We start from the raw sequence: 26,917 nt of genomic DNA, 5'->3' as shown, positions 1-26,917 counted from the left end.
GGGGAAAGACCAAAGAAAGTGTGAAGATGATCACAGGAGAGTTTTGCCTGCTATGGGAATAAAGACTCAAACTATATACTTTCATTCTTCAACAACAGACAAAACTAAGTTCTTAACCCATAACTTCATACCCTTTACTACTAGATCACTAGTGAAATGTTTTATTTTAGCTGTCATTTTGCCTCTTGGCACACAAGTCAGTTTCATAAACAAACCAAACAACAACAAAGTAAATTTGAAAACCCCACGAAGAACAAACAACCCTTCAGAAAGAAGGGGAATCTGTTCATGACCAACAAAATAAAGTAACTATGTTTAAGAACATCCTTCCCTCCCTCTCACATTTATAAATCTTATCAAAACAAAAGAGAAAAAATGGATTATCTTTCACCGATTTTCATAACACTGCAGTAATTTCTCTTCATGGTCCTAACTGTTACCTTAAAGAATAAAACAAGTGACTTCATGCCTTAACTAAGTAACTGTGTTCCTAATACTACCAACACATAAAAAGGGAAGTATCAGATATCATGAAATAAAGCCTATCCTTTCTGTACAGAAAGGACAAAACTGGCAAGTTAGGAAATATGTCAGAAGAATAACTTGATGAATTAAAAAATTGTATTCTACATGGAGAATTGCCCAAATGGGATTGTTAAAACCTTGAAGTGAAAAGCTTAACTACAACGCTGGAAGACTACATAAAAAAATTCTATTAGCTACTACAAAAACTTTCCCTCTGAAGTAAAGCTTCAAAGTCCTACTGTAAAATATTAAATAATTAAATGTGCCCAACTCTTTATGAGCACTGAACAATATGCTTCAAAACTAATTTCATAATTGAAGTGTTTAAAAGAAACACTCTAGAAGCAAAAAATTCTTCTAATTACCATACAGAAGATAATTATGATGTTAAAGGAAGACTCCCTTATGAAAATTTATATGAAATTTAGAGTAAACTAATGTTTTATGCTGAAATGAAAGAGCAGGAAAGTCTAGATTTAAAGCTTTTCATAATTCTACCTTACCAAGCTGAATAAGAGTCAGCACCAAATATATTAATGATTCTGAAGTTAGACAGTTTAAGACTAAAAAAAAAAAAAAAAACAAAAAAGCAAAACCATATTTGCTTCCAGGGAACCAAACACCTGTATTATTAATTTCCTAACACTGGCTGTTAGACAAACCAATTCAAGACCTGTATTACACATATGAAAATCTGTTTCAGGTCAGAACAGGACATGTTCCCTCTTACATATGTAACGGAGAAAAGAACACTTCAAGCCCCTACTTTCCTATTAACAACCAAGAGACCAAAAAGCTTTCACAAACGGCACAAAGCAAAGCAGAAAATGAAGAACAGTCAAGTACATAGAGACAAAGCTGCTCTCCTGATTCCAGGTAATAACCAATAGCAGATTGCCATATATGGACACTAATTTATGTATTGACCTAAAAATCATCTTCCTTTTAGTTAATAACCACTGATGCATCCTTACCAAGCTTCAGGTAACAAGAAAGCATATTCATGGGGTGAAGTAGTCTCCGGAAAATTGGAGAGAATTGCCTGTCTGTGTGGAAGTAAAGCTGATCCATGGAAAGTGAACAAAATTTCCAGGGCTCTGACATTGCTTTCCTATAGAACAAAACAATAAGACACAGAACTAGCTTAAGACTGATTTAGATTAAAAATGAGCAAGAAGTGTAAGCCTAGGTCATGCATCAAAAATTTAATTTTAGAATTTTATTTAACAACCAAGAAAGTTAGCTCAGGGTCAAATTTATTTACTTAAAGATCAAATACACCCTCACCTCTTAAATTCCTATTGAGATTGAAGTAAGTCCAAAGGGAGGGGGAAAAAGCAGTAAGCACAAACAGCAATACCAAAACAACATTATATTCTAGCAAAATAAGTATCAATACCCGAGCATAAGTTCTTGCTGAAAGTACAATATTCTGATTTCTAAACTTCTTGAAGAATTCTCCATCATAATGCTGCTCAGCTGCATGAGGCCCTCCAAGGATTTCCTTTAAGAAAAATTAAAAAAACCTTACTTTTCTAGAAAAGATTTACAAAAGCATCAAAAACTCTACGATTCTTTATCTTAGGATGAGTAAGTATAAGATATATACTGATAAGCATGCTGAGTTTTGCTACAGTATGAAAAAAACCAGATGCATTTTTGCTTAATAAGCTAAGGCAATTCTCCCACTTACTGTAACTAGGGTTTCAACAACATTTAGTTACAAAGAGATGTATTAGAGCCGTAATGTGACCAGTGCCAATTGCAAAGTTAAAATTTAAAAACTTAGCAAAATCCAGTTTGACATCCCAAAAATTTTCACTTTGGTAGCTCATGGAAGGAAAAGATTCATTAGAGAATCTGAATGCATCTCAAAAGAACTCACCTCATAGGTTTCAAGGCGATTAAGGTAAGTTAACAGCTTGAGCCTGCTACGGCAGAGTTCCTTCTGTTCCAGTGTCAGCCTGTGTTCAAAACAGGAATTTTCATGTTTGCAATTAATATTGTATATCACATGCATATGAAGACAAAGATTACACATTTTAATGACTTTGTGCACTGGAATATATCAAGAAATTAAGTGGACCAAGAAATTTGACACAATATAATGAAAACTAAAATTTAAACCTCCTTGCTATTAAGAATAACACACATGAGAGCAATTACATTCTTGCAACTCTAGTTATTATAATCTTATAACTCTGAATAAAACATGGTCTGAGAATTCATTTACTTTGAGAAGTCTACTGATAATAGCAGTTCTTGACGCTTCTTGGCCTCTTTTTCCTTTCTAGTATCCATTTCTTCATCTGGTGACGAAAAATCTTCATAGGGCATTTCAACATCCACCTCCCCTGGCAAGATAAATCTGGAAAACAAAACCAACAGTATAATGAATGATGATTAAAATAAACAACAAAACTATATCATGAACTGATTTTTGAAGAGACATACTAACAGAGGTTTACATTTATGTCTGACCTAAAAATCTACACTTTTATAGAAAAACACTGAGTTTTGCTATTATAAAGAAGCAGGCACTTATCACAAGCCTACCAGAGGCTTCTCTTGTTTCCATCTCCTCCCTAAAACAAACCAAAACAAACTTGGTAAAAGTTTCTAAATTCCACAGGTAGCACTGGGATTAGCAGCAGCTCTACAGCACACAATGGTAATAGATGACTGCACTAACAAAGAACAGCATCTTCTATTTCTACCACCAGGAACTGAATACTGAGGAGAACTGTCTCTACTGTGTCTTTTCTGCTTAAATAACAGAAGATCATTACAACGATTAAGACATACAACAAAACATATTTATAGGGTTAATTACAGCTTCCAGAAGTGGGAAGATAAACAGATTTTCATAGAAAAATAGTGACATTGCAAGTTCTCTATGAGCAAGAAATTATAGGGCATCCAGAGAAAAGGGAAAATGCAGTACAAAATTAACAGTGATTTCACCTTTTACACACATACATTTACATTTAAGATTACATTACATTTTATATACACACAAAGGTAAAACGAGAATAGGTACCTTGAGGACATCTTTTAAATAGTTTGATTCAAAGCATTACCTTTCTTTATGCCCTGCAAAAGCTTTTTAACATTTTCATTTGTGGTTGGTTAAAAAATAAATTACCAAATTACTAGAATAAACTTTATACACCATTACAAAAAAAACAAATTTTAAATAAAAACTCTTCCCAAACCTGCCACCATCTTCTCCTTTTCCTATGGCCACAAGGGCCTCCAAGTCCGTGCCTTTCAACCCATACTGAAGCAGCTTCTTAGCAGCATCCACATTCTCTGGAACTCTTTCCAAGCACTCATGAAGAACCCATGTGCGTTTCTTAATTTTGCTCTGTCCAAAAACAAGAACACAGACACAATACTATATGGTTCGATCCAAAGCAACGAAACCAGAGATGTTAAAGTCTTCTGATGTATTTCTTCCATTCAAAAAAATGTCGAGTTCATCCAATGGACTGACAATGCAAACCAACAAAACAGATGAGAATGCAAAAACGTCATTTCCTCACAGTATATGTGACAGAAAAAGGCACGGAAAGACCAAATTATTTAGCAGAACTTTCACAATAAGTAGAACAGAAGGTATTATTTGTATTTCCTAATTAATATCACTCCTCCTTACACTAAATAAAATGTGATGGTTTCAGGGTAAAATGCAGTTTTTATAAACCGAATGTATTCCACAATAGCACTAAAGTAATTTTCACTATCATCCTCTTCACATGCCAATAGGATTATGCGACAGAAAAGACACCAAAGTTACAAAATATATTGGCCTTATCTGCTGATCTTTGGTTGACATTACAGACCACACAGAGAATGGCTATTTGCAGGAATCTTACTTTGACATTCAATTAATATATGACTTAAAAACCCCCAGAAGTCAGATTATGTGTCTCTTGATCTCTTGGAATAATTTACCCTATAGCCCCACTAGGATGCACAATTTTGACATCACTTATCTGCTGAGTTAGTCTTTCTTCCAAGCTAAAACAACCCATAATGGATTCTACTGAAAAGCTCCATTTATAGGTAGCAGAGTCCACTGCACATTTTGTTACTCAAACTTTGCTACTGATACCAAGTTTACCTTCCCAATTAATTTCCAAAACTACTTGAAAGCTATTTAAATGCTTTATATTTCCAATTCTTATTCTTCATTTGCTAGGCAACAATATACTTCTGCACATGAGGGAAGAGATTACACTGCAGAAATCATGCTGCTGTTAATGCAAGTTAGAAGGTACCCCAAAAGAAAGACTTAGATTAACTTCCAGGGTTTCCAGATCTGTTCTTCAGGTAAACTAACAAGATTGCTCTCTTCCACAACACAAATGGAATTTGCAGAACAGTTCTCCAAATTGCCACCAATTTACATTGCATAAATTAGAATAGAATTGAGAATTCAATTTCTGTAAAGATAACACAGTCATTCTGATATGAAAGTCTAAAAGTCACAAAAAACACACCCACCAAGTAGTCTTGAATTGAAGCAACATTAACAGCTGACTTCCTCCACTGTCTTTGATACACAAGATCAGAATCAAGGCCATATGTTTGAGCCAAAGACAAAGCTGCCCCATATTCTTCATTATCAATCTAAAAAGCAAAGACATGAAAATCAAAGTAATATGAATTCCGTATTTAACAATTAATTATCAGTTCTGTGCGTTGAAAGGGGTAGAGGGAAAAATGCACATACACTTAAGCAGGTAGGAAAGACTGGTTCAAGATACAGATGATTAAGACTCAGATCTGACTGCCACATCTAGAAAATCAGAAATTTTCCCTCAAGAAAAAGGAAGAGGTTATTTAGGTAACGAATATGACATCAACACTCCTTGAAAACTTTTAACAGCTATAGAGAGGTGCAGTTTATCATTAGAACAACTGAGATGGCCTAGACAAAGAAAGTAGTCTGTACAACAGCCGTTAAAAATGAACAAGTATCTGTTTAGTTAGAGTGAGTCACAGGCCTAACTTGCATGTATGGCTGAAAAAACATGCAAATCATTCACACCAGAGGAAAAGTTAACCCACTCCTGGGCCAACAACAGCTAAACTAATTTAATTTAATATATTTTCCAGGTTTTTCACTACTTTTAGACACCCACATGAGTACACTTCCAAGTTCGGCCAAGTCAATGATGCATAGCATATCTCAGCGACCTGCAAACATCATCTCATTTCCATTATTATAATGCTAGTTTTAAGCACTGGTTCCTTTGATTAGGCAGCATGGTACATTATCAATTAAGAGATTCTTAGTAATATGTTTCTAAATAAAGCTGATTATAGAAGGAAAGGTCCTATCTCTACTTACTTTTCTCTGATACAGTTCCTCTGGAGTTGTGGATCTCAAACTGACAAGGCGGAAATTCTTCGTAATAGTACGTGGTCGTTTCCGTGGAGGAGCAAATCGTTCCATTTCTGTCACAAAGTACAGGCCTTGCTTTAGGTAGCTGAAGTATCTGTCCTTAGCAGACGTTTCATCATCGGAGTCAGAGTAGTCATCTCCCTCATCTTCATCACCAGGCCTGCTCTCCAAACGTAATCTTTTTGGAACAAGTTTTATCTCACACTGTACAGAAAATATGAACAAGCATCATCTCAAATCTTGCTTACTTACCCCTCCCATGTTTCTGGCTCTCCAATTGCCTTTCCCCATCCCCCTTTTTTTATGACCAATAATAAAATCTCACTCACTGTCAGTATTTGACCTCATTTGAGTCTTAATTCACATTGGGGGTAATTGATCAAACTCTCCCATGTCTTATTGCACTGGGACTCACCCTAAACAGGACAGAACTAAAGAGACATTTTCATACACTGTTCTACAGCTTACTGCAGCATACAAGAAGGTTTTCAGCTCTCAGCTATTCAAAGCAAGGTTTTCTGCTCAATGTAATCTCAGGCCACATCCTTAGGCTGTAAATATGCCAGTCACTGGCTGTACCTTATTTCCAAAATAATACACCTTTCCAAAAACATACACACAAGCTTTGGTATGTACTGAGATATTCTAAGACCTATTTCCATGTAAGCTTTAGAAAAGAGTAATTTTCTAGGTTTCAAAGAAAATTTCTGATTAACTTCACTATACTCTACTGGAATCCTACTAAATATAAATTTAAAAATATATGTCTTTAATAGTTGTGGCTTAATTTAAATATGCTCCTCACTTCTTCTAAATAAAATGCCTCTGTAAGAGGAGTGTTTCAAAATGGAAGAGGGATGTCTGCAATGTTCTTCAATTGTGCTAACATACACAGCAGTGAAAACTGTCAGGACAAACTCTCTCCTGTTGTAAGATTACTCTCATTGAGACTCAACCTTCCGGGAGTTTTGCTTCTACTCTCCAGAAGTCATTTGATGATGAAGTTTTTATTGCAACAGTTAAGCTGAATTTCCCTGCAACACCTGTCTAGAGATGAGGAAACAGAAACACCTTCTGGTAGCAATAACATTTTTTTAACTACACACACAGCACCCTTAGGTTTACATAGAAGAAAGCAAACAGTCGCACTGCATTCCAAAAAAAGTATCTGCTTGTGCACGTTCCTCACCTCCAGACTTAGAAATCCTCCATCGTGAGCTGAAGTGACCTGAGGAGAACTCTCAAACCATTCACATGACTTTCCCAACAAGTTTCTTAATGTCTTGACTGATGATACAGTCAATGCACCAGAGCAGCGAGCCAGGATGACAGAATTATCTGCCCACCAATTTACATCTATCAATGGGTAATAGGATTCTTTATCTAAAACAAGTAAGAATGAACCACAGAAAGAAAGGTAACTTTAAAGGCAAGAACAGAAGAGACTTCAATTACTAAGAGATATGGCAAATTTAACAGACATTTATTATTATACATGGAACCTTCGTTCATTAAGATTCTATTTTAGATCAATTATGTTTTAATAAAACAGTTCTGTATTAAATAAAGCTGTTGCGACAAAAAAACACAGGTGCAATATATGTATATTTATTTGGAAACAGAATTCACAGTAAATTGATTTCTTGCACAAAATATGACAAATCTTAAATATTTGATAAAGATCTACTTCAATGCCTATCAAGTCATCCTTCACCTGGCAGCAAATCTAATACTAATGAAAATCAGAAAATCCTGCACTTCTTTTGAGGACAAGTGACAGCTATGAAGACAGCTGTTGAAACAGCCTAAAGATGAGGTTGTTAAGAGGATTAAACTAGCAAAGCAAATAAACAAAAAAGTCTCTACAACAGAGTATGGAAGCTGTGTCACTCTGAAGACTGTCTTGATTACAGTAACTGATGTCGGGACAAAACATTCACCAAAGAGTTGGCTCAATTTGTTCACTACATGTCACTTCCCACCTCTCTGATGAAAACAATCTTTCCCCAAACAGCACTGGGAAACAAATCAGCTAATCACTTCTCTTACTCATGCTTAGACAGCAGACTAACCATGAAGGTCAGAGGAATTTACCCAAAGACAGAATCACCTAGAAAAACTGTACAAAGAAACAGATCTTCTAATAATATAGATGTATACAAGCTGCAAATGGATCATGGAATAGCTATTGATCTCTGCACTCTGGATCAGTCATGCAATAACCAGGTGTTACATGGCTGCTCACAGTGGCCTACACTTTCAGGAAAGAATATACTGACACAAGGCAAATCCAGTCAGAGGAAACAAAGCCCTCTTGCTTTATAATTTTAAATCAGTATCTTTAAATTTCATTAACTTTCAACATTTACTAGACATTCTGAGGAAGAAAAAAATGAAATCCAGTACTAATTGAAATAGCATCTTATTTATGGTTACGGCTGCAAAAGTATTCCTAAGGGAGAATCTAAAAAAAAACCTGTTGTGACACTCATTTAGCTACAGCATGCCACAAAATCATATATACAATTTTGGCAATCATTCGAACTGAGATATAATTAAGCCATTTCAGGTCTTTGCGTATTTTTAGAACTATTTTCAACTACTCAGTGATATAAAACAATGACCTAACTGTACTGCATACCTTTTATTTTCTTTCTTTTTTCACTAGAGAGTCTCCAGTCCGGGTTGAGCTCATCATAGCCTGGCTAAAAAGAAAATTTTTCAAACTGTGAGATGAAAAAAGGACTAAATCCAAGTAAATCTTTGTAATGCAGAATCTGTTTAATTTATTGCTGACTCACTCATTTTTCAATGAAAATGCTCTTTACAAGTTCAAACTTCTCTTGAACATAAACATACAGCTGTTGTAGTGTAGTTGTGCTTTCCTCCAGACAACAGGAAAAAAAGAAAACGCAAAAAAAAAAAAAAAACCAAAAAAAAAAAAACCACCCCACAAAAAACCCCACCAAACAAAACAGACTCACGGATTCCTAAAACACCATATTAGAAAACAAGAGTACCACAAGACCTGGCCCAATTAGCATTAAACTGTAATCATACCCTCAATATTTCTGAAATAAAGGCTCCCCAACAACCAGAAGCCAAGTGTTTGCTTTTCATGTCTATAGATAGGCCTGCAGGCATGTAAAAGAATCTCAACAGTCCTCCTGCTGCTCTGTATAGTGTTCCTGAGTACCAGCCTAGCACAGTGCTATAAAGTGTTTTTTCCAGTTATTTTCGTTATCACAAAGCCCCTTTCAAGACTAGTGCAAGAAGCAACATTATTTAAATGATGAACTGCAATGTTTAGAATTAGCAACCTGGTGCAGTGTTGTTTTAAACTTTATTTAGTAGTATCAGAACACACAGGAACCACAGAAATAGAAATGACAAGAAACCCTGTCCCTAACTGCAATGCACTGAACATACAGGTAGTTTACGTAGCTCAGACAACAGAATTAGTATTGTATGTTACCTGGAATTTTCCTTGAAAACTAATTAGTTTTGAATTCCCAGTGTTTAAAAATCACACTAGTCACATAAGTTTGCCAGCATCTGAGCAATTCCTAATACAAGGTCCCCTACTTAGTTTTGCAAACAATTCCTGTAGAAGGCATGTGACTTAATACCAACCTGATAAACAAACCAGTCTGGAGCATTATCTGGCAGAAGGTAAGATAAAGTTTGATGGAGGAATAGATGAACACATTAGACATCCAGGAGAATTTGGTTTCAACAACTCAAAGTTCCTGTGTTAACTTACGCTTCAATTTTATTAAAGCATTTCAATCCACTTCTAACAGTGTTACCTACTTGGAACCAAAATGCTTCATGAGAAATTAATTGCAACAAAATTGGTTCTTTTCCTTAATTCTTCAAGTTTATGGCTTATGGTTAAAACATAGAAAGATTATTATAAAACTATAGGGCTCTTGAAAAATATGGAGTTGACTGGAAAGCTAGTATGTAGCTCATGCAAAGTTATCTAACTATTCCCATCTCCTATAAAAGCATCTTCAGAGAACAAAGATACATACTTCCAGTTTCTAAACATGTGCATCCTTCTTACCTGAGCAGTTTGGTCCCATTCTCCTTGTTGTCTGAGAGATGGAATAGACCAGATCGTCAGTTTTCCGGAGAAATGAATAGCTGCCAAAAGAGCTCCATCAGGAGAAAGATTCATCTTGAAAACTCCATCCTGCCAAATATTATGTCAAAGTAAATTACAAAAACCAAAACAAAACCAAACAAGCAAATAACAGCAACAAAACAAATATGCACCAAGGAGTACCCCCAAAAAATCCCCCCAGAACATTTTTTTCTATTTTAGGGAAAAAAATGGTACAAGCTTCCATCCTGAAAATTTAATATGCCTCAAATTTTAAAAAAAGACACAACACTATTCTAAAAATCAGAATAAAGGTAAGGTATCAGTTGTGGCATGGAAGAGTAAGAACCTGTATGGAGCAAGAGCACTACCACAGCATGAACAAAGGAATCCCGAGTTCTGTATCACGTTGTTATACAGCAAACAAAACCTGGGAGTGCAGCATTCCTAGCATTCTTAAGCAGCTCGTACTACAATTTCAACTGTAGTTTGCCCCAGAATAGTACTTGCCTACTACTGGCAATTCTCTCTTTAAGTATCAATTTGCATGCACAAAGGACAAAGAACAAGATCCCTAAAGGATTTAGAAACATAAAGCTAACATACATAACCCATTCAGACAACTGATCAGTGGTACAAATCACAGATCTTCAAGAGAGTTAAATGCTTACTCAGTGACTCTCTTGCTGTTAGATTTAGATATTGGATGGCCATTAACACACTCAAATTTACCACACAAGCACTGCCATCTATAAAAATTAATCAGTCCTCTGGCAAAGCAGGCAAAGCTGCCCCTGTAAACAGCTTGCTGACTTAAGGGAACTGCAAAACAAGATGTTGAAAACCTCAGCAGGTTGACATTTTTTAAGCGTCACTTAAGTTAGCAACACTAAGAATCAAATCCCAATACAGCTAGTTCTAATATACAAATCTTCTAGCTGTTGTGTCTGTCTTACCTTGACCTTGGTGTTAATTTCCCACTAATAATACAAAGTACACCTCACACATTTAAGACAAGCTCTGAAACTGGATCAAAATATTCAAGGATGAATAACAATCTCTGCATCTCTGCTTTCCTTTGTTAATATAGTATTGGCAAGTCCAATGAACTTGAAGAAGCAATAGCTACACTCAATACCAGCCTTTCACTAAAAAAGCTTACTTCAGCTTTCTTTCATATTTTTAGTGAAGGAAATAAAATCTCTCCCCCTTCCACCCCTGAGAGAGATTCAGAAAGATTTGTTTTCCCCTTCCAATCCAGCATGCAACTTCTTTTAATCAGTCACCTAAACATTCCCAAAAATATATTAAGGCAATTTCCAAAGTCCATACAACTTCAGCCATTTTTCCTCTCAAGAGGACACGGAGTGAGGATGCTAGATGCATTCTTTGCTGTTCTTTCCTTGTAAAGCAACGGAAGGGAAAACAAATGTTTCCATAGTAGCTCAGACAGTAAAAATCAAGGCTTTGTGCCTGCCCTATTTAAGCCATGAATAATTAGCTTGAATCCACTAACTTCTCATTTCCCACATTTGTACCAAAATTTGGGCTGTAAGGTGAGCGTTTTCTTGTTGGTTTTAGTGGGAGAGGGGCAGTGCAGAAGGCTGGGGCTTGTTCCTCCTACTTCTCTCTCGGGCATATATTTGAGAAACACCACAATCTACTTTCTTCTTGTAGAAGATGTAACACATCTAACATGCTATAATTATTACATTCATTAACAAATAACTAGGTGGCTTCTTATACCTTCTTTTTTGAGTAGAAATTTACATTAAATATTGAACTCTACATCTCTAGACCTGTTCCTGAAAACCAGTGATTCAAGCTTCAGCAGATGAACTAATTGGATTTTTAAATAAGTCAAATAAATGGCAAGCTAGTCCATTTAATGCTAGAAGTTTGTTATTTTTCATTAATTTCATAGAACTGCTAATTCATAAGCTGCATAAATTAAAATCTACTTTCAGTCACTCTCAGGTAGTCATTAATGGACAATTACATTAGTAAAATACATTTCTAAGGTAGACCTAGACCTTAATACCTGGTCTGTTCCCCGCTTGCTATAAAATCTTAAATTCATAATCCTTAATAATCCTCTTCTCTGTGCCTGTAAGAACACAAACAAATCATGCAATTAAAGACAATCTCATACATTGTTTTATGCACCAAAAATTAAGTCATATCTAAAATACTAAAACAACTCTGCAGGATTTTTTAAACTTTCATAAAAGACTGCCTATTTTAAAATAATGCAAAGATAGTAAAACTCAATTTGTATAACTTTGTCCACTTCATTAGCTATGTAACATATCACAGAAAAGCACTACTCATTTGCAATTCAATTAACAGCAGATTTATAATACTAAGCAATACCTACAGAAGAGTAAATACTGGAATTTATCCTGGTATACTGCAAATTGATTTCAGCATAACCAAGCTGTTATCAAATCAAACATTTACTTCTACTAGAAGCAGAAGTAATTAAGAGTCAAACTGAAGCATTTATTTCAGGTTTGCAGCATTTTCTTCTGAATAAAAGGACAAATCGGATTTTTTTTCAAAGACAGGTAACATCCCACTGTATAGCTAAGCAGTTTGTATATTTCCATGCTACAATATTTTTTGTTTTCTTGTTTTGTGTTTTAAAACCACAAGTGATAATCAAGGACTTGGAAGTTCAAATCATATTACAGGAAAAGCAAGAACAGATAGATGCTTCAAAAATAGCAAAACATTGCATTAATTTCTTCTTCCAAAAAGAGATACTGAAGTTCCAGTCAGATGTCAGTGCCCATATACATCCAATAAAACAAGGACACACTTACTGTTCTAATGTCATCTTCATAACTAGTGACTTGTTTGTAATGCGGAGAGCCTGACAGAATTCTCCAAGCAGATATCCCACAGCCAGTTGCCTTAGATACTCCATCTTCATCTGTTTCACAGCCTCCTACAAGGAGAAGCCTGTAAAAAACATAACAGCATATGATGGTTTCATATATTGCCACATTTTTTGTCTTACCACTGTAGCAGTTTGCCTGCAGTAACAAACAGCCTAAGTATGCTTAACAGCCTCAATAGGCTTTGTCTGTGAATAAATACCCTGAAATTTAAAAATACTTAAATATTATTTGTGTAACATTTGTTATTTGTGGCATTTACACCTATCCGTTCTCATCTCTAGCTTTCCCTCTATGTCATATTTTAAATGTTGGGAATTAAGTCTTGGCTACAAGTTTAGGTTTTCTGCCTTATCCTCAGAAATTATAACAATTACATTTTAAGCATATGACAAGTTCTGATCATTCTGTTTAAGCATTACCCTTCCATTTTTCAGATCTGATACAAATGCTACTTCTCTTTCACCAAGGAACTGAAAGCATCAAGGTTTGTCAATTATGTTTTCTAAAGCCACCCTACCAATTATAAACGTTCATGTAATAATTTCATTACACATAGTAGATGGCATTTTAAAAACTTTGAGGGAACTCTCACAATTATTGCTGATTACCACTGAACTGTATCACAGTATTTTCCCTTGAAGCCCTTTAACCTTCTTAACAATCAGTTCTAGATTCAACTCACATCTACTTGGATGAAGACTCTGAGAAAAGATGTCCAAGCTTTTTTGAAAGCATCATTTCAGTAAATAACTCGTCAAAATGCAAAGTATCTGCAAAAACATGCACAACTATAAGCGCCTCAAGATCAGCCCTGGGAACGCTCCGTTACCATTTCCCACGGCTGCAATCCTCCTGGAGTGCTCTGCCCCCTAGCGGCTGCCGCTCATACAGCTCAGCTCACACCTGCGTGGATTTCAAAACTTTTCCAACAAAAGTCAAAGGAAAGAAAAAAAAAGGAAGGAAAATATTTCCTTCCGAGTTTAATCCTCTTTAAGAGGTCAGTAAAACTTACTCAACATGCTATTCACAAACATACAGCAGGATAATTTACACCATGGATGCTTATAGTCTGCTAAAGTTCTTAAGAGTTTCAGTTACCCTGTGGTGTAAGGAGCTGCCTAATGCAGCAAAACAGAACTCACTTTCACCAAACACTGCAATAGGAGACATGAAAATGAGAAAGCCCAATGTTGATTCCTGCAGTGTATTCTACAGAGAGCCCAGCTAACATGCAGCAGGTTGTGCAGCCATTTCCAGACTTGATTTATAGATCCTTAAACACCAACATCCCTCTGGGATCAACATGGGATTCCTGGAATGCCTTCCTGGAAATGTACTTTGTGATGCCTGCCATTGCCAGGAAGACCGAGCTAGCAAGCTATAGAAGTTTTAACAAGGTCTGCCAGCTGCTCCTGATCAAGGGTGCTTTGAGCTTTTGTTCCAGCTGACTCCTGGTTAGCAAGGGTCAGGAACCCTTTCTACAAGCCCTAGAAAAAGACCTATGTAAGTGCCAGGCCTAGAGTGCAGCCAACAGTAGCATTTTGTGCAGCAGTTTCAGAAAATGAAGGCCAGAACCTTTCTCTGGACATGTTCTGCACGATCATGATGATGCACTGCTAGGCTCAGTCCCCAGCACCCTCTGGAGCAGCTTCCCCAGCACATCAGAAGCCTTGACACGGACCACACTCCAAAGGGAGGGCACAGGCATGCAAGTCTTGGACTGCAGGGACATGGCTCCAAGCAACCTGCTGCAGCTAACCCTGCAGCAAAGGGGAATGGATTAGATGACCTTCAGTGGTTTCTTCAGACTCAAAAAATGGCTGCTCTCGCAGTACCTCAGCTGTACTCTATTCCACATGTTTCAGCAAAGTTGAGCTGAAGATAATCAGTGCAATACTGGTCTTGAGAACTGTAAGGTTAATTGAGACATCCAAGAAAAGCTTCATATGCCATTCTTCATTCATCAGTTTTGGTACAACAAATTTCAACTGAATCTGAACCCTTCAACACCTTCATCACAAGCCCTTCATTGCAAACTTTATGCTATAATATCAAACATTTCCTGTGGCAATTGCAAAGAACTCTAAAGTAAGACATTCAGCTTGAGATTAAGATACTCAAAAATAAGCATTTGTTGAACCTTGAGCTAGAGCTCACACTGACGCAGACATTTACGTTTTGTCAACTAGAACACACCATAAATTCCATCCTAGATGAAGGATCACATCAGAACACCAACATTAGGTGTCTAAATTAAGGCATGTAACACTTTTCAACAACAATGAAACTCATTATTAGACTTTTTCCCAAAGCTATTGCTTCAAGTTTTCCTACAGATTCAGATACATTCCCTACTGACATAGTCTCTTTGCAATCTAGCTGAAAAAATTAAGCATATTAAGTTCTGAAGTGCTATTTTATTGCACTATAATGCGTAATTCACAAATACACAGTAATAGAGAGTACGGTAAGTCAAGCCTTACAAGCAATGAACACAGACCAGTATAACTTCACCATCTCTAACTTCACCAGTGATCACTTTCCTGGAGGTGGGAGGAAAGAAAAACACAGAGCTTGACATTTCTGCCTTTTTTCCCCCTTCTCTAAGCAAGAAGTTGCTACTGGCACACACGAAGCAACGTCCATAGTATTTTGTGGACAACTATGCCAACTGATTTTCTACATATTTTCTTGCTAATGGTTTCACCCATTGTAAGAGTTTAACAGTTCTGACATTTACTCAGAAACTCCCCAAAAATTAAAAGCAAGCAATCCATCTATCAGAATAAATATCAGATTACTTGACCCTTCTTTGAATATTAGCCAATATTCTTTGCAACATACATTGTTATAATCAATCTACGTCCTAATATTAGGATCAGAAATGATAACTTTGAAATCAGTGTCAAGAACCATTAACAATGGTCTGATCAAAGGAAATAATGAGTTGGCTCTGTTATCTGGTCAGGTAGTGCTACCAAAGCTCCATAAGCCACAATCATTACCTAAAAAACTCTAGACTGAATATACTGAGTATTAATTATGTGATTTTACTAGATATGAATTAGGTAGAAAGAAGAAATCATATACAAAATTAATCTCTTAAAATAATAAGCTAGAAGAACATTACATTTCAATAATAACAATTTTTTAATGTAAGATAGATAGGGCAGTTCACTTCACATTTTTAACCGTGACTTTCTTCTGGTATTCTATAGCCAAGCCTAATTCCATTTAAAACAACACAGTGATATAACATACTGTGCTGATGGATTCAAGCCTAGAAAGTTCAGTTCCTACAACTGAAGAGAAATAGAAAAAGAAGTTGCTGAATTTATATCTTGCTATGTAACAAGTTGATGTTAAAAAAGCGGGTGCATTTCTAGGGTAAGTAATAGGCTAACCAGGACCTATTCGAACTACATCAGGTTCAAGAGCAGGCAGACAATTAGTCCAGCTTGTGGGAAATCGATGGGAGAAATGCGCACCCGATGGTGTCCAGCAAGACTCCTTTATTGTACGCCATCGTCCATCTTTTATACAGTGCATGAACAACTGTGCTTATTGTTCTCTTTACCATTACCTAAACTCTAAAAGTTACATTTGTATACTTTCTTAGCTTGCAGGACAACTATACCTATTATTCATTTTAGCATTACCTAAGCTCTACAGGTTACATTTATTTACTATGTCTGCTTGCAGCTGCAGCTGTGAAGAAGTCTTTGTTTTCTGGAGAATCCTTCTTTGTTTTCCCGGAATAGTTCATCCTTGGGTTTGCAACATTGCTGAGCTTTCCTAGATAGCTTGTCCTTTGGCTGCAACATTATGCTGCAAAAATAACTTCTAATGCTGAGAAGCTAAACTCCTGAGGCCTACTTCTTAGTTATATGCTCAAAGCTCCCATAAGCCTTTGCTCAAGTCTTGCTCGCACAATGCTCTCTGGGAGCTGTGCCCCTGTTCCCTTAGCCATTCTTCAACACCAGCTGTCAAGTCTGTTTTCTGTATCCAACAGTTTTTTGACAGACAACACCTCACAAGACAACTCCAAATACTAAAGCCTGGCAGTTCCAGCTGGAACACCTGGGAAAATGGCGTGGCCAGCAAGTCCAGCTATCAATTCCAAACAGAAAAAAAGCAACCAACCACCAACCTTCTACATCAGGCTTTATCCCCATCACATCCAGAAATGTCTTTTGGAGCTACCTCTGACATTATAAAAAATGCATGCTGCTCATGCAAGGTACTCTAACATAAAAGAACATTAACTTGACTTTCATTATCCCATTAGTGAAGTGAGATGAACTAAGGCTTCTTTTGTAGGTAGAATGAGATGTGACTTATTATTACTGATGCACTAAACACCAGCAATAAAATAGAGGGGTTTTTTTCCCCCCTTCCATATCCAACACACTTCAATGCTTATTTTGCCACTTTTGTTCACCATTTACACACTGCCAGATAGCAAGCAGCAGACTTACCTGTGACCAGGATGATAAATGACAGTTGTTATTCCATGGGCATAATGGCTGCTAAAGCTGAAACTGTGACTTTCTTGAAAGCTTTGATTTGTTCCAACACTAAGCATGCAGGGAAAAAAAAACACAGGTATTATTTCAGACTACTTATTTCTTTTAAGAGTAGAAAGAATTCCTTTGCAGGTCACAGTGCCTTCTCAAAGAAAAGTCAAGATTTATGCTTACCTTACAAGGTAACTTCTCAGTTCTCCACGATAATTAATAACAAGCAGTTCAGCTGACCATTGAGCACTTGCTTTGTATTCCAGAAAGATCAATCCAGCTATAGCGTAACTCAGATCTCCTGGAAAACTTGCTGTCTTTACCCAAAATGCAGCAGACATTGAGAGAGAAAGGGGATTTTAAAAAAAAGTCTTCATTACTGAAAGACCTAAGAAGTTAAATTTTCTATATTGTATTAAAACATACCACAAAAATTAAAGTTTTAGTTTGTAGCAGTAACAAAATACACTTCATTCTATCTTGATTTTAAATACATTTTATTACTATAAAGTCTTCAAAAACAATATACTATTGAAATACACTAGAACCATCTTAACAGATTAGTTTTATACAACTTTGAATATGCAAGACATAAAATACATTGTGTGGGGCATGTTAACAGTGATTATCATACAAAAAACCCTCATTGCTCTATGAGCAGTATTTCTTGGTTTATAACTGACTCTGCACATAAACTGCAGATTTACAAACTATTACTACACATAGTAATTACTTGCACACATACAAATTAGGTGACTCTATACTTTCACTGCCTAATGTACCTGCAGATCTACCACAATGCCAAGAAAAAGAAAATATGAAGATTGTGACCACAATACAACAGGACAAAGGATATGTATTGCAAGGGCTACACATGACTTCTGTTGATCATATCATGGATATATTATAGCTAAACTTTTTATGGTCCATTTCTGCATGGTATTCATAATTTAAGCCTTTGCAGTGAAGTAAGTCAAGATTTTAAAAAGACCAAAGAGTGGAAACTATCCATTATCCTTCAAAAAAGTTCTACTATATTCATATTTAACCCAAGAGAGCACTTACCGGTGAAATGACCAAAAGCTCACTGCCCATTAGGTCAAACACTCTCACTGTTCCTGTGCTTTCAGCATAAGCAAGTAATGTACAATCATGACTCCATGCCACTCGCCTCCACTGAGGGTTAGGATCCTTTGGCACTATGAAAAAGGAAGTTATTAATAAAAGTGAAATATAAATATATTCCATTAGACAGAACAAAAAGTCAGCTGCATCAAAAAATGCAGTGTGTTTACTAGCATTAAAAGGGGGGGGGACAATGACGACACAGGGACACAAACCACCCAGTATGTCTCCCAAATTCATTAATTTTAACTATCACTTAATTTCAGACTCAGGTTTCATGTTAACCATCATGAAAAGAGAAAGGTGGAGGCAGGGTAATGGAGCTAGTCACAAAGCAAATTATGAAGAGATTCTTTTCAACGGTTTTAAGAAGTTACAATATTATCTATAAAGTAAACCAAAACCACTACTTAGCAATGCATGAATAACACAACAATGACACTAAGTAGTGATGTGGAGGTTGGTGTATTGTATACCTTGACATCTTCCAACTATGGATACAAAGTCATCTTTTGCAGACCTGCAGAAAACAAATTCGTATGGATTTAAATAAGAAAGCAAACACTATTCAATTTTCCACGATAAACAGAACACTATAAAATTACTCCCAAGTGCACAATTCGAAGGCCTGCATGCCTTGAACGACTTGATCAAAAAAGCAGAGAGGAGCCTTTACCCTTAGGCAGCTACAGTAACTAACAATAGCATTTTAGAAACCATCCTCCCACTGCACAAATACTAACATCCCTCATTTAGTAGTAATGCTATTCAAATAAGATAGCAATATTTCAGCACTTCATATAACTTTAAGGAAAAAAAGCCCAAGTCAGTATTCTCTAGGTTACAATTTTAGAAACAATGCAGGAATATAGCTACGTTAATACAGCTGAAACACAAGATTTATTTTATAGTCTATAAGCTGACATTTATGGTGTTCACACCACTTTTGATTGAACAATTTTCATACACTTGCTTCTTTTACATATAAATAGAAAGTCTGACCTTCTAGCAAATGGATTTTTGTGAAGCAAGTAAACACACTCAATCAAGATCTGTACTACAGCTAAATGTACTCTTGAACCGGCAAAGGAGAGCTTGTTGTTAGAGAGAGGAAGAAAAAGGGAAAGCATCTGTCTTCACAGCAATCCACAGTCACTGTAAAATAAGGTGAAGTATTCTACATGCCAGCTACTCTACAGAGAAGAATACTAACTCCTTGTCCCATTTATTAGGGGAGAATTTCTAGAGGGGACAAAAAGGCAAGGGTTAGAAAGATCCTGATTTGTGTCAAGTATTTTAGAGCATTTTGATTGTTTTTCTTTCACATCTGGAAACAGAGAGAGATACAGATAGATAGATAGATATAAATATCTAACATTTAAAACTGGGAGGGTTTGTTTGGTTTGGGTCTTTTAAATGGGGAATGGCTGAGGGCTAAGAAAAGAAACAGGCAGCTTCTATGATTCTTGCATGGATAACTTTCATAACATTTCAAAATAATCCAGGAAAAAAAAAAAATCTTTACAAGTACAGTTGGTAATGACTAGCAACGCTTTCTCAAACTCCACAACTGAGGGCATGAAGCAACAGAAAATACTAAGTTACCTGATTTCTACACATTGATCTTGAACAACTGCCAACAATTTACCATTGCTGAAAGAGAAAACACAGGTGTGAAAGGCTGTTTGAAGTTTAGCTCCAACAGAATGTGTATCAGAATCCTAGGTGCTTTTCTGCAAGGTTAGATATAAACTGCCATCTTCACAAAGCAAGACAGATTGGGAAATACCAATTTTTCTTTACAAAATATAAAATAATCAGCACTATAATGAAATGCCCTTTGTGTCACTGAAATCTATCTCCCACTCTTTTCCAGTAGTACTAAAATAAAAAAAAATATCAAAAATCTTGCCATAGGGGAGGTCAGAATCAGATGCTGCTTGTGGATAATTTCATAAAAGCAACATCCAAAACTATGAATTGCTTTATCTGGAATAAACAATTATCATACTTAGTAAGTTATACAGTCTCCTTAGGAGCAGGTCTCCTGTCTTTTTACCTAATATACAACATAATAAACTAAAACATTCCATACCACCTTCATGTCATTGAACTATTTTTCTGCGCATATTTAGACAAGTCTCGAGGGTATGCATTCACTTTTCACAAATAAAAATTGCTTATTTTAAAATTATACATCCTGTCAAGTTATAGGCCCTTAACTGACCAAATTCAGGACTCAAGTTTGAGAATGACTGCATTACAAGTCACTGCCTCAAAAGCTACACAAACATTCACACCTGAGTGAGAGGTGCATTAACTGAAGAGAAGCAGGTGAAAGCCCCTAGGTATCAGACTGATCTTCCTTTCCCACAGCTACGTGTGAAATCCTCCAGTATTTCTCTTAACCAAAAAGAGTAACATGACTTTAGCACAGTATCAGCTCAGCAGAGTTACCAACAAGAACGGCAGAACAGGTGCAGGGGAAGCATTTATACATTCACTACTATCAAACATGGAAAAGCATGTCGGCTGGTTACCTTGCAAGTACCAGGTGCCAGTTGATCTGCTTATTAACCAGACGAACCAGTCCAGCGGGCAGAGAAAACTTTGCAGGGCTGAAACAGCAAAAACATTAGGCTGAATCAAAACATACACCTAACGAAAGCAGTACCTGAGATATACACAGCAGGCGACTTAGCTTTAAGGCAATCATCAATCACCTGGAAGGTTTTAGCAATTGAACATGAATCAACACTGCACCCTGCCAGCAATGACAGCTAACAACAGCCTGTTGTTATTAACCAAAGAAAACCACATATGAAGGGAAATGATTATTTACTCATCACTGTTTGTACTTTGCTCAGCAGCCAGTTTTGGGCCACCCATTAAAGAACACCAGTAAACAGAAAGACCACCAAGATGGTCAGGGGACTCGAGTACTTGCCCTAAGAGGAGATGCTGAGGAATTTTACTTGTTTAGCCTAGAGAAGAAAAGGCTCCAGGGGGGCCAAACAGCAGCTCTCTGATAGCTAGGTTACCGCAAAGATGGGAGCAACTGAGGTGCATGGCAGGAGCACAACCCTTTGGAGGACCTGGCAGTGATGGGTTAACAGTTGGACTTGATGAGTGTAAAGGTCCTTTCCAACCTAAATGACTCTATCACTCTAAACAGAGGAGGTTCCGAGCTGAGATAACAAAGAGATTTCTTCACCACGAAGCTGACCAGAGAGTCTTTAGGATCTCCATCCTTAAACCTTTCCAAGACCTAGCTGTACAGAGCCTTAAGGAACCTAGTCTGAATTCAATGTTCCCCCTGCTTTTAGCAGTACTTTAAACTGGAGGCCTCCTGAGTTCCCTCCCAAATGCTTTTATTAATTATATTAAAATAGCAGATACAATCAATTATAAAAGCTAGATTTTAACTACGACTACTGGATGGAGGGAAGTAAAAACAAAAGAAAAGGAGACAAACGTAACAAAACGCACAACAGTTTCACTTGCAATGTCTCAGGTGGGAGTGGGGGGCGCAAATACAATGACATTCCAATTACAAGTTTACATCAGCTTGTGATAAAAGCACAGTCAAACCAGTATACACAATCTCTTTTCTAGATAAACTGCAGCTGCAACTCAAGTGGTTCCAATTTAATTTATGCAAAGAGAATATCCTAATCATTGCTTGGACAATATTCTAAACAAGTGTTCAATTTTACTCTCACTCAGAATTACCTTCCATCAAACCAAATAGATATACAAATATTAACAAACAGAAAAGCTAAGTAACATTCTTGTCAAACCTACCTGTACCAGATGTACCGAAGCAAAAACAATGCAGGGCCTACAATGGAAAGAGATAAAAATTACATCTCTAGTGGTCTTAAAACACCCTCCAGCTTACTGCACAGGGCATCTCAAAAATTCTCACCAAAAAAAAAGGAAAAAAAAAGGTATTCTGGTAAAAACCCTCTATACATGGCAAATGAATTTTATGTTAGAATAAATGCAAATGAATTTTATGTTAGAATAAATGCAAATGGCAGATCAAAAAGAAGTTACTACACATTCCTGTAAATTCTAAAGAGAAATTCCTACTGGATAGAAATGCAATTCAATTATTGCATAAACCAAATGCTGAGTGGCAATGTAATATAATCAGAATGCAAAGCTTCCTTTAGAACTGTCTAACTAGCAAACAGCCCAATTCAAGAGCTGGTGGAAAAAAACCCCACCACTACCACAGAGCTTGTTAGCTTAGATGTATGGTTTATTAGTTTGTCACAAACTGATGGAGACAAGAAAGTTCACAAACTTGACATAAAAATAACACAGCAATATTGACAATCAAAAAGCATCTTCATAAAAACACATCTTGCACTCTATTCCCATTACACTAACCACTCTAAAGGGCAGAAATTGTAAATTTTACAAGCAATCCACACATTCACAATCCACAGAAGTCATGAACATAAGAACAAGTCATATTTACCTGTAATTGCTCTAGTGATGATAAACGATGCTCCATGTTTTCTGTTGCCTCTTGGCTGCAATTACAACAATAATGATCAGACACTATATCATTCATTTTAACTTAAACATATATATACAAACATATATTCACTGATTAAATTTAAGTTGCCTCCCAGCCTTCCAGTTCCTCCTGTATTTTCTATTACTCACAACTGCATATAATGAGCAACTGAAATACATAAGCTAAAAGAGTCTATAAAGCCAAATAATTATAAGTGCCAAGATGCAATAAACAAAGCATGCTACCAATTGGCTATTGATTCCGCTTTGACTTGATCTTTGGGTAGTAACAAAAGACATTGACTTTGATTATGTTGTCCTGTAAGGTATTGTAAATCATTCTTTCCATGCCAAATGAACACCAGATTGATCTGTAACACCCAGAAGAAGTCGAAGTACTTGGTGTTCAAGATACTGTGGTAATATCTAAGTGCTTAGCTACATAAAGGTTGCTCATGAAAGTTTCCGAAACATCAAAAAAACAAAGAACTTATGAAAAAAAACTATATTTATGTCAATTTGTACTAGGCAACACAGCCACTCAGATCACCACCTCTACTCCACAACCATCTCGCACAGCCTCTCCAGCAGTCCTGCTCTGCTTAAGGCAGAAGGGAACAACTACCATCACTATATAAATGACAGCACTCTCCAAACAGGGAAAAAGAATACAAACCAACACAATTTATATTCTTAGCTATTAGAAGAGATAAACTTATTTGCCAGTAAGAAAGCAGGAAAAAAAAAAAAAAGAGATTAAACTGAGATGATGAAATAAAGATAACCAATAAGGAAGGAATCACACACAAATCTTCAGAATAAGCAGTCATGCTTATACTTTGCTAATGAAAGTATTAGAGCACCACAAACTGAGCATTAAAGCAGGTAATGAATCAATTTCCCCTTCCCTTCAGTCCAGAATACATAGAGCAGATGTATTTCTGCTCTATGTATTAATAATATTTCACTTGTTAAGTGAAATATTCAGACCTCACCAAGTTACAGAGTAGCAAACACTGAAAGGCATACAAATTTATCAACATTCTGGAGTACCTCCATGTTAAAAAAAAATTATTTGGCCTCCCAAATTTAAGTTATTGAATAAAGATTAGTTTTCCAGGCAAAGTTTGTAATCCATAAAGAGTCTTTCAAATAATCAGACTGCCATGTCACTGCATGTAAGAAGCAAACACAGCTGTACTAATAGATGATGTTCCACATTCAGGCTGATCAGCCAGGAAACAACAAGGCTGATATAGTATAGTAAAATAAGGGATAGCATAAATTATTTCTTACAGCTGCCCTAGTACCTCAGGGAGAACTGCAATTTCCTAGGGACCTTAAAAACAGAGCTTGTTAAAGTTTTTGGATTAAAAAAAGTTCCCAGTAAAAACATTTCCAAAAATTGCTTTTCTCTCTGTAGAACTTTTTTTAACCTTCTTAGTATCCAGTCCTGAGCCTAAAGTACAAACTTCTCTGGCATAGTCAGTTCCTTGTATGTTTCCTTCAAAAATAACTCATATTCCCCTGCTCTCCTTATGCCTCTCCCAAAAAAAATTATTGGGAAATTCAATACAGATGAATGACAATATTAACAAGAACTACAACTAAAGCTAATTTGAGAGTCCAACTTAAGAAATCCATGCCAGTTTTATCACCGCCTTGAATTTAACATGACATCTTCATCACAGGACTCATTTCAAATGGTCATAATCAGAGCTGTAAGTTCTCAACATTCTGCAATTAAAAATGAATCATCCCAAATGAGGTAACAAAAAAAATTTAAACAAAGTCAATAGAGACCTGTCAAAGTTTAAGGTCTTATTTTGTATCCTAGATTACTGCATAGGAAGACAATTAATTTCATTTACCAGTGCAGCTTTCAACTTCCTTTCCCTTTCTACTGTTCCCTCACCCCCCTCATTCCAACACATTCAGTTCTACAAGAAGGTAGGGAGTGTTATGTGACTTCTTTGGAAAAGTCACAATCACCTAAATAATATCACAGTTAAGGCACCTTAAGGCAAAAATCTGACTCCTACTGACAAAATAATCTGTACACCTACATTGTCAGTGTAAAATTAATTTCCCACTAAAATGGTAAAAAGAGTTCTCAGAAGTGTCCTGGCTACTGACAGTCTTCAAGAAGAATGTAAATCCAAACAAACTACATAGTATAGCATTTTCAAGCCTTCCTATTTTTGCAATTCAAAGTAAGTATTATCTTGAAAATCAACTAAACAGGCAAGATATACCAAGTTTAAAACAGCCAGTTACTGAAGCTAACAAGCAGAATTCTACAATGTTTAGAAATTCTGACTACCAGGGCAGATAAGGACTCTCAGACTGTGGTTACACACAGCTGGCATGTCCACACACTGACATTAAAAGGAGGTGTCACACTCGATGCAGCTTTGACTGACATACTATTCAAACACCCCTTGGCCTGTGTTAATGCAAAAGTGCTAGAGGGACCACTCAACAAAAGGAGATGAAACAACAGAATTGCTCCTCAGGTCGTTAATCAACTTACCATACAATTTCAAGAATACTAATGGCAGCAGAAGAGAAAGAATACTTGTCAGAAATGTTCCCCCTCACGCACTTGCAGAACCACAGTCCTGTGTCACCACACCAAAGTCCTCCTCATGGTTTGCAGACAGGTAAATTGCTTTTATACTACTAGGAACAAAGTCTATTTACCACTTTTCAAAACCCAATTAAATGAAACTAGGTGCAACTATCTACACACCTATACAAACAGCCCACTAATTTAGTAATTGGTAACACTGGAACCATATTTTCCAGTATTTTCCAAACCATACCTGTTGCTGCAATTGAAGACTTAGAGATTGAGAAAGCAACAACAAAGAAATCTGACAAATGAAACTTATTTTTACGAACACGGCTTTAGCAATTATTAACAGGTACATTTTTCCACCTGTGTTTTTACATCTTTTCTGTTCAAATGCTCTCATTAACTTTGTTAAAATTCTTCCATAAATGACTTGTAGTGGGAAATGCACTATCAGCTTCAGTGGACTTGAAAGCCACTACAAGAAAGAAATCAAAGCACATTGCTTGCATCCTCTATGCCCAAATCAGACAAAACCAGACGCAGACACAGCTAGCTCAGCACATTTCAGGAGAAAAGATGAAAAAGCAAACATGAAAGAGCTTCTCAACTTTTCTGTTGACCCACAGAATCACAGAATCAAACAGGCTGGAAGAGACCTCAAAGACCATCAAGTCCAACCCTACCGTCGTTACTAGACCATGGCACTAAGTGCCACATCCAGTCTCATCTTGAAAACCTCCAGGGATGGTGAATCCACCACCTCCCCGGGCAGCCCATTCCAATGCCTGACTACTCTCTCTGTAAAAAATCTCTTCCTAATATCCAACCTAAACCTCCCCTGGTAGAGCTTGAGACTGTGCCCTCTTGTCCTACTAGAAGAGACCAACCCCCCACTGACTACAACCTCCTTCCAGGGAGTTGTAGAGGGTGATAAGGTCTCCCCTGAGCCTCCTCTTCTCCAGGCTGAACCCCCCCAGCTCCCTCAGCCTCTCCTCATAGCACTTGTGCTCGAGTCCCTTCTCCAGCCTCATTGCTCTTCTCTGGACCTGCTCCAGCACCTCAATATCCTTCCTGAACTGAGGGGCCCAGAACTGCACACAGTACTCAAGGTGTGGCCTCACCAGCTCACTGTTCCATGAAAAACAGCTAGAAACAAGCAAAAATTTGTACTACACCAGGTCAGTTTTCGCAGCTCTCCGCGGGCAGCCCCGCTGACCC

General features: G+C 36.7%; 1 protein-coding gene across 1 annotated transcript in view; it reads right to left on the bottom strand.

Moving 5' to 3' along the window:
• The window catches only part of NBAS (neuroblastoma amplified sequence), a 154,199-nt gene extending 135,092 nt beyond the window's left edge, over positions 1-19,107 (bottom strand). Inside the window, exons 1-16 of the mRNA XM_009072753.1 lie at positions 19,068-19,107; positions 18,532-18,665; positions 17,650-17,783; positions 17,428-17,526; positions 12,872-13,010; positions 12,088-12,153; positions 10,008-10,136; positions 8,580-8,643; positions 7,128-7,321; positions 5,885-6,142; positions 5,035-5,160; positions 3,741-3,892; positions 2,759-2,893; positions 2,411-2,489; positions 1,925-2,029; positions 1,500-1,636 (exon numbers count right to left, since the gene is read on the bottom strand). Coding sequence (XP_009071001.1) covers positions 1,500-1,636; positions 1,925-2,029; positions 2,411-2,489; positions 2,759-2,893; positions 3,741-3,892; positions 5,035-5,160; positions 5,885-6,142; positions 7,128-7,321; positions 8,580-8,643; positions 10,008-10,136; positions 12,088-12,153; positions 12,872-13,010; positions 17,428-17,526; positions 17,650-17,783; positions 18,532-18,561 — 1,847 coding nt within the window. The 5' untranslated portion in view covers positions 18,562-18,665; positions 19,068-19,107. The remainder of the gene's footprint in view (positions 1-1,499; positions 1,637-1,924; positions 2,030-2,410; positions 2,490-2,758; positions 2,894-3,740; positions 3,893-5,034; positions 5,161-5,884; positions 6,143-7,127; positions 7,322-8,579; positions 8,644-10,007; positions 10,137-12,087; positions 12,154-12,871; positions 13,011-17,427; positions 17,527-17,649; positions 17,784-18,531; positions 18,666-19,067) is intronic.
• Between the last annotated feature and the right edge of the window lie 7,810 nt (positions 19,108-26,917).

Source organism: Acanthisitta chloris, unplaced genomic scaffold (assembly GCF_000695815.1).
Source record: "Acanthisitta chloris isolate BGI_N310 unplaced genomic scaffold, ASM69581v1 scaffold704, whole genome shotgun sequence".
NCBI lineage: Eukaryota > Metazoa > Chordata > Aves > Passeriformes > Acanthisittidae > Acanthisitta > Acanthisitta chloris.
The sequence above is the reverse complement of the archived record's forward strand: the minus strand, read 5'-3'. Positions and strand labels throughout refer to the sequence as shown.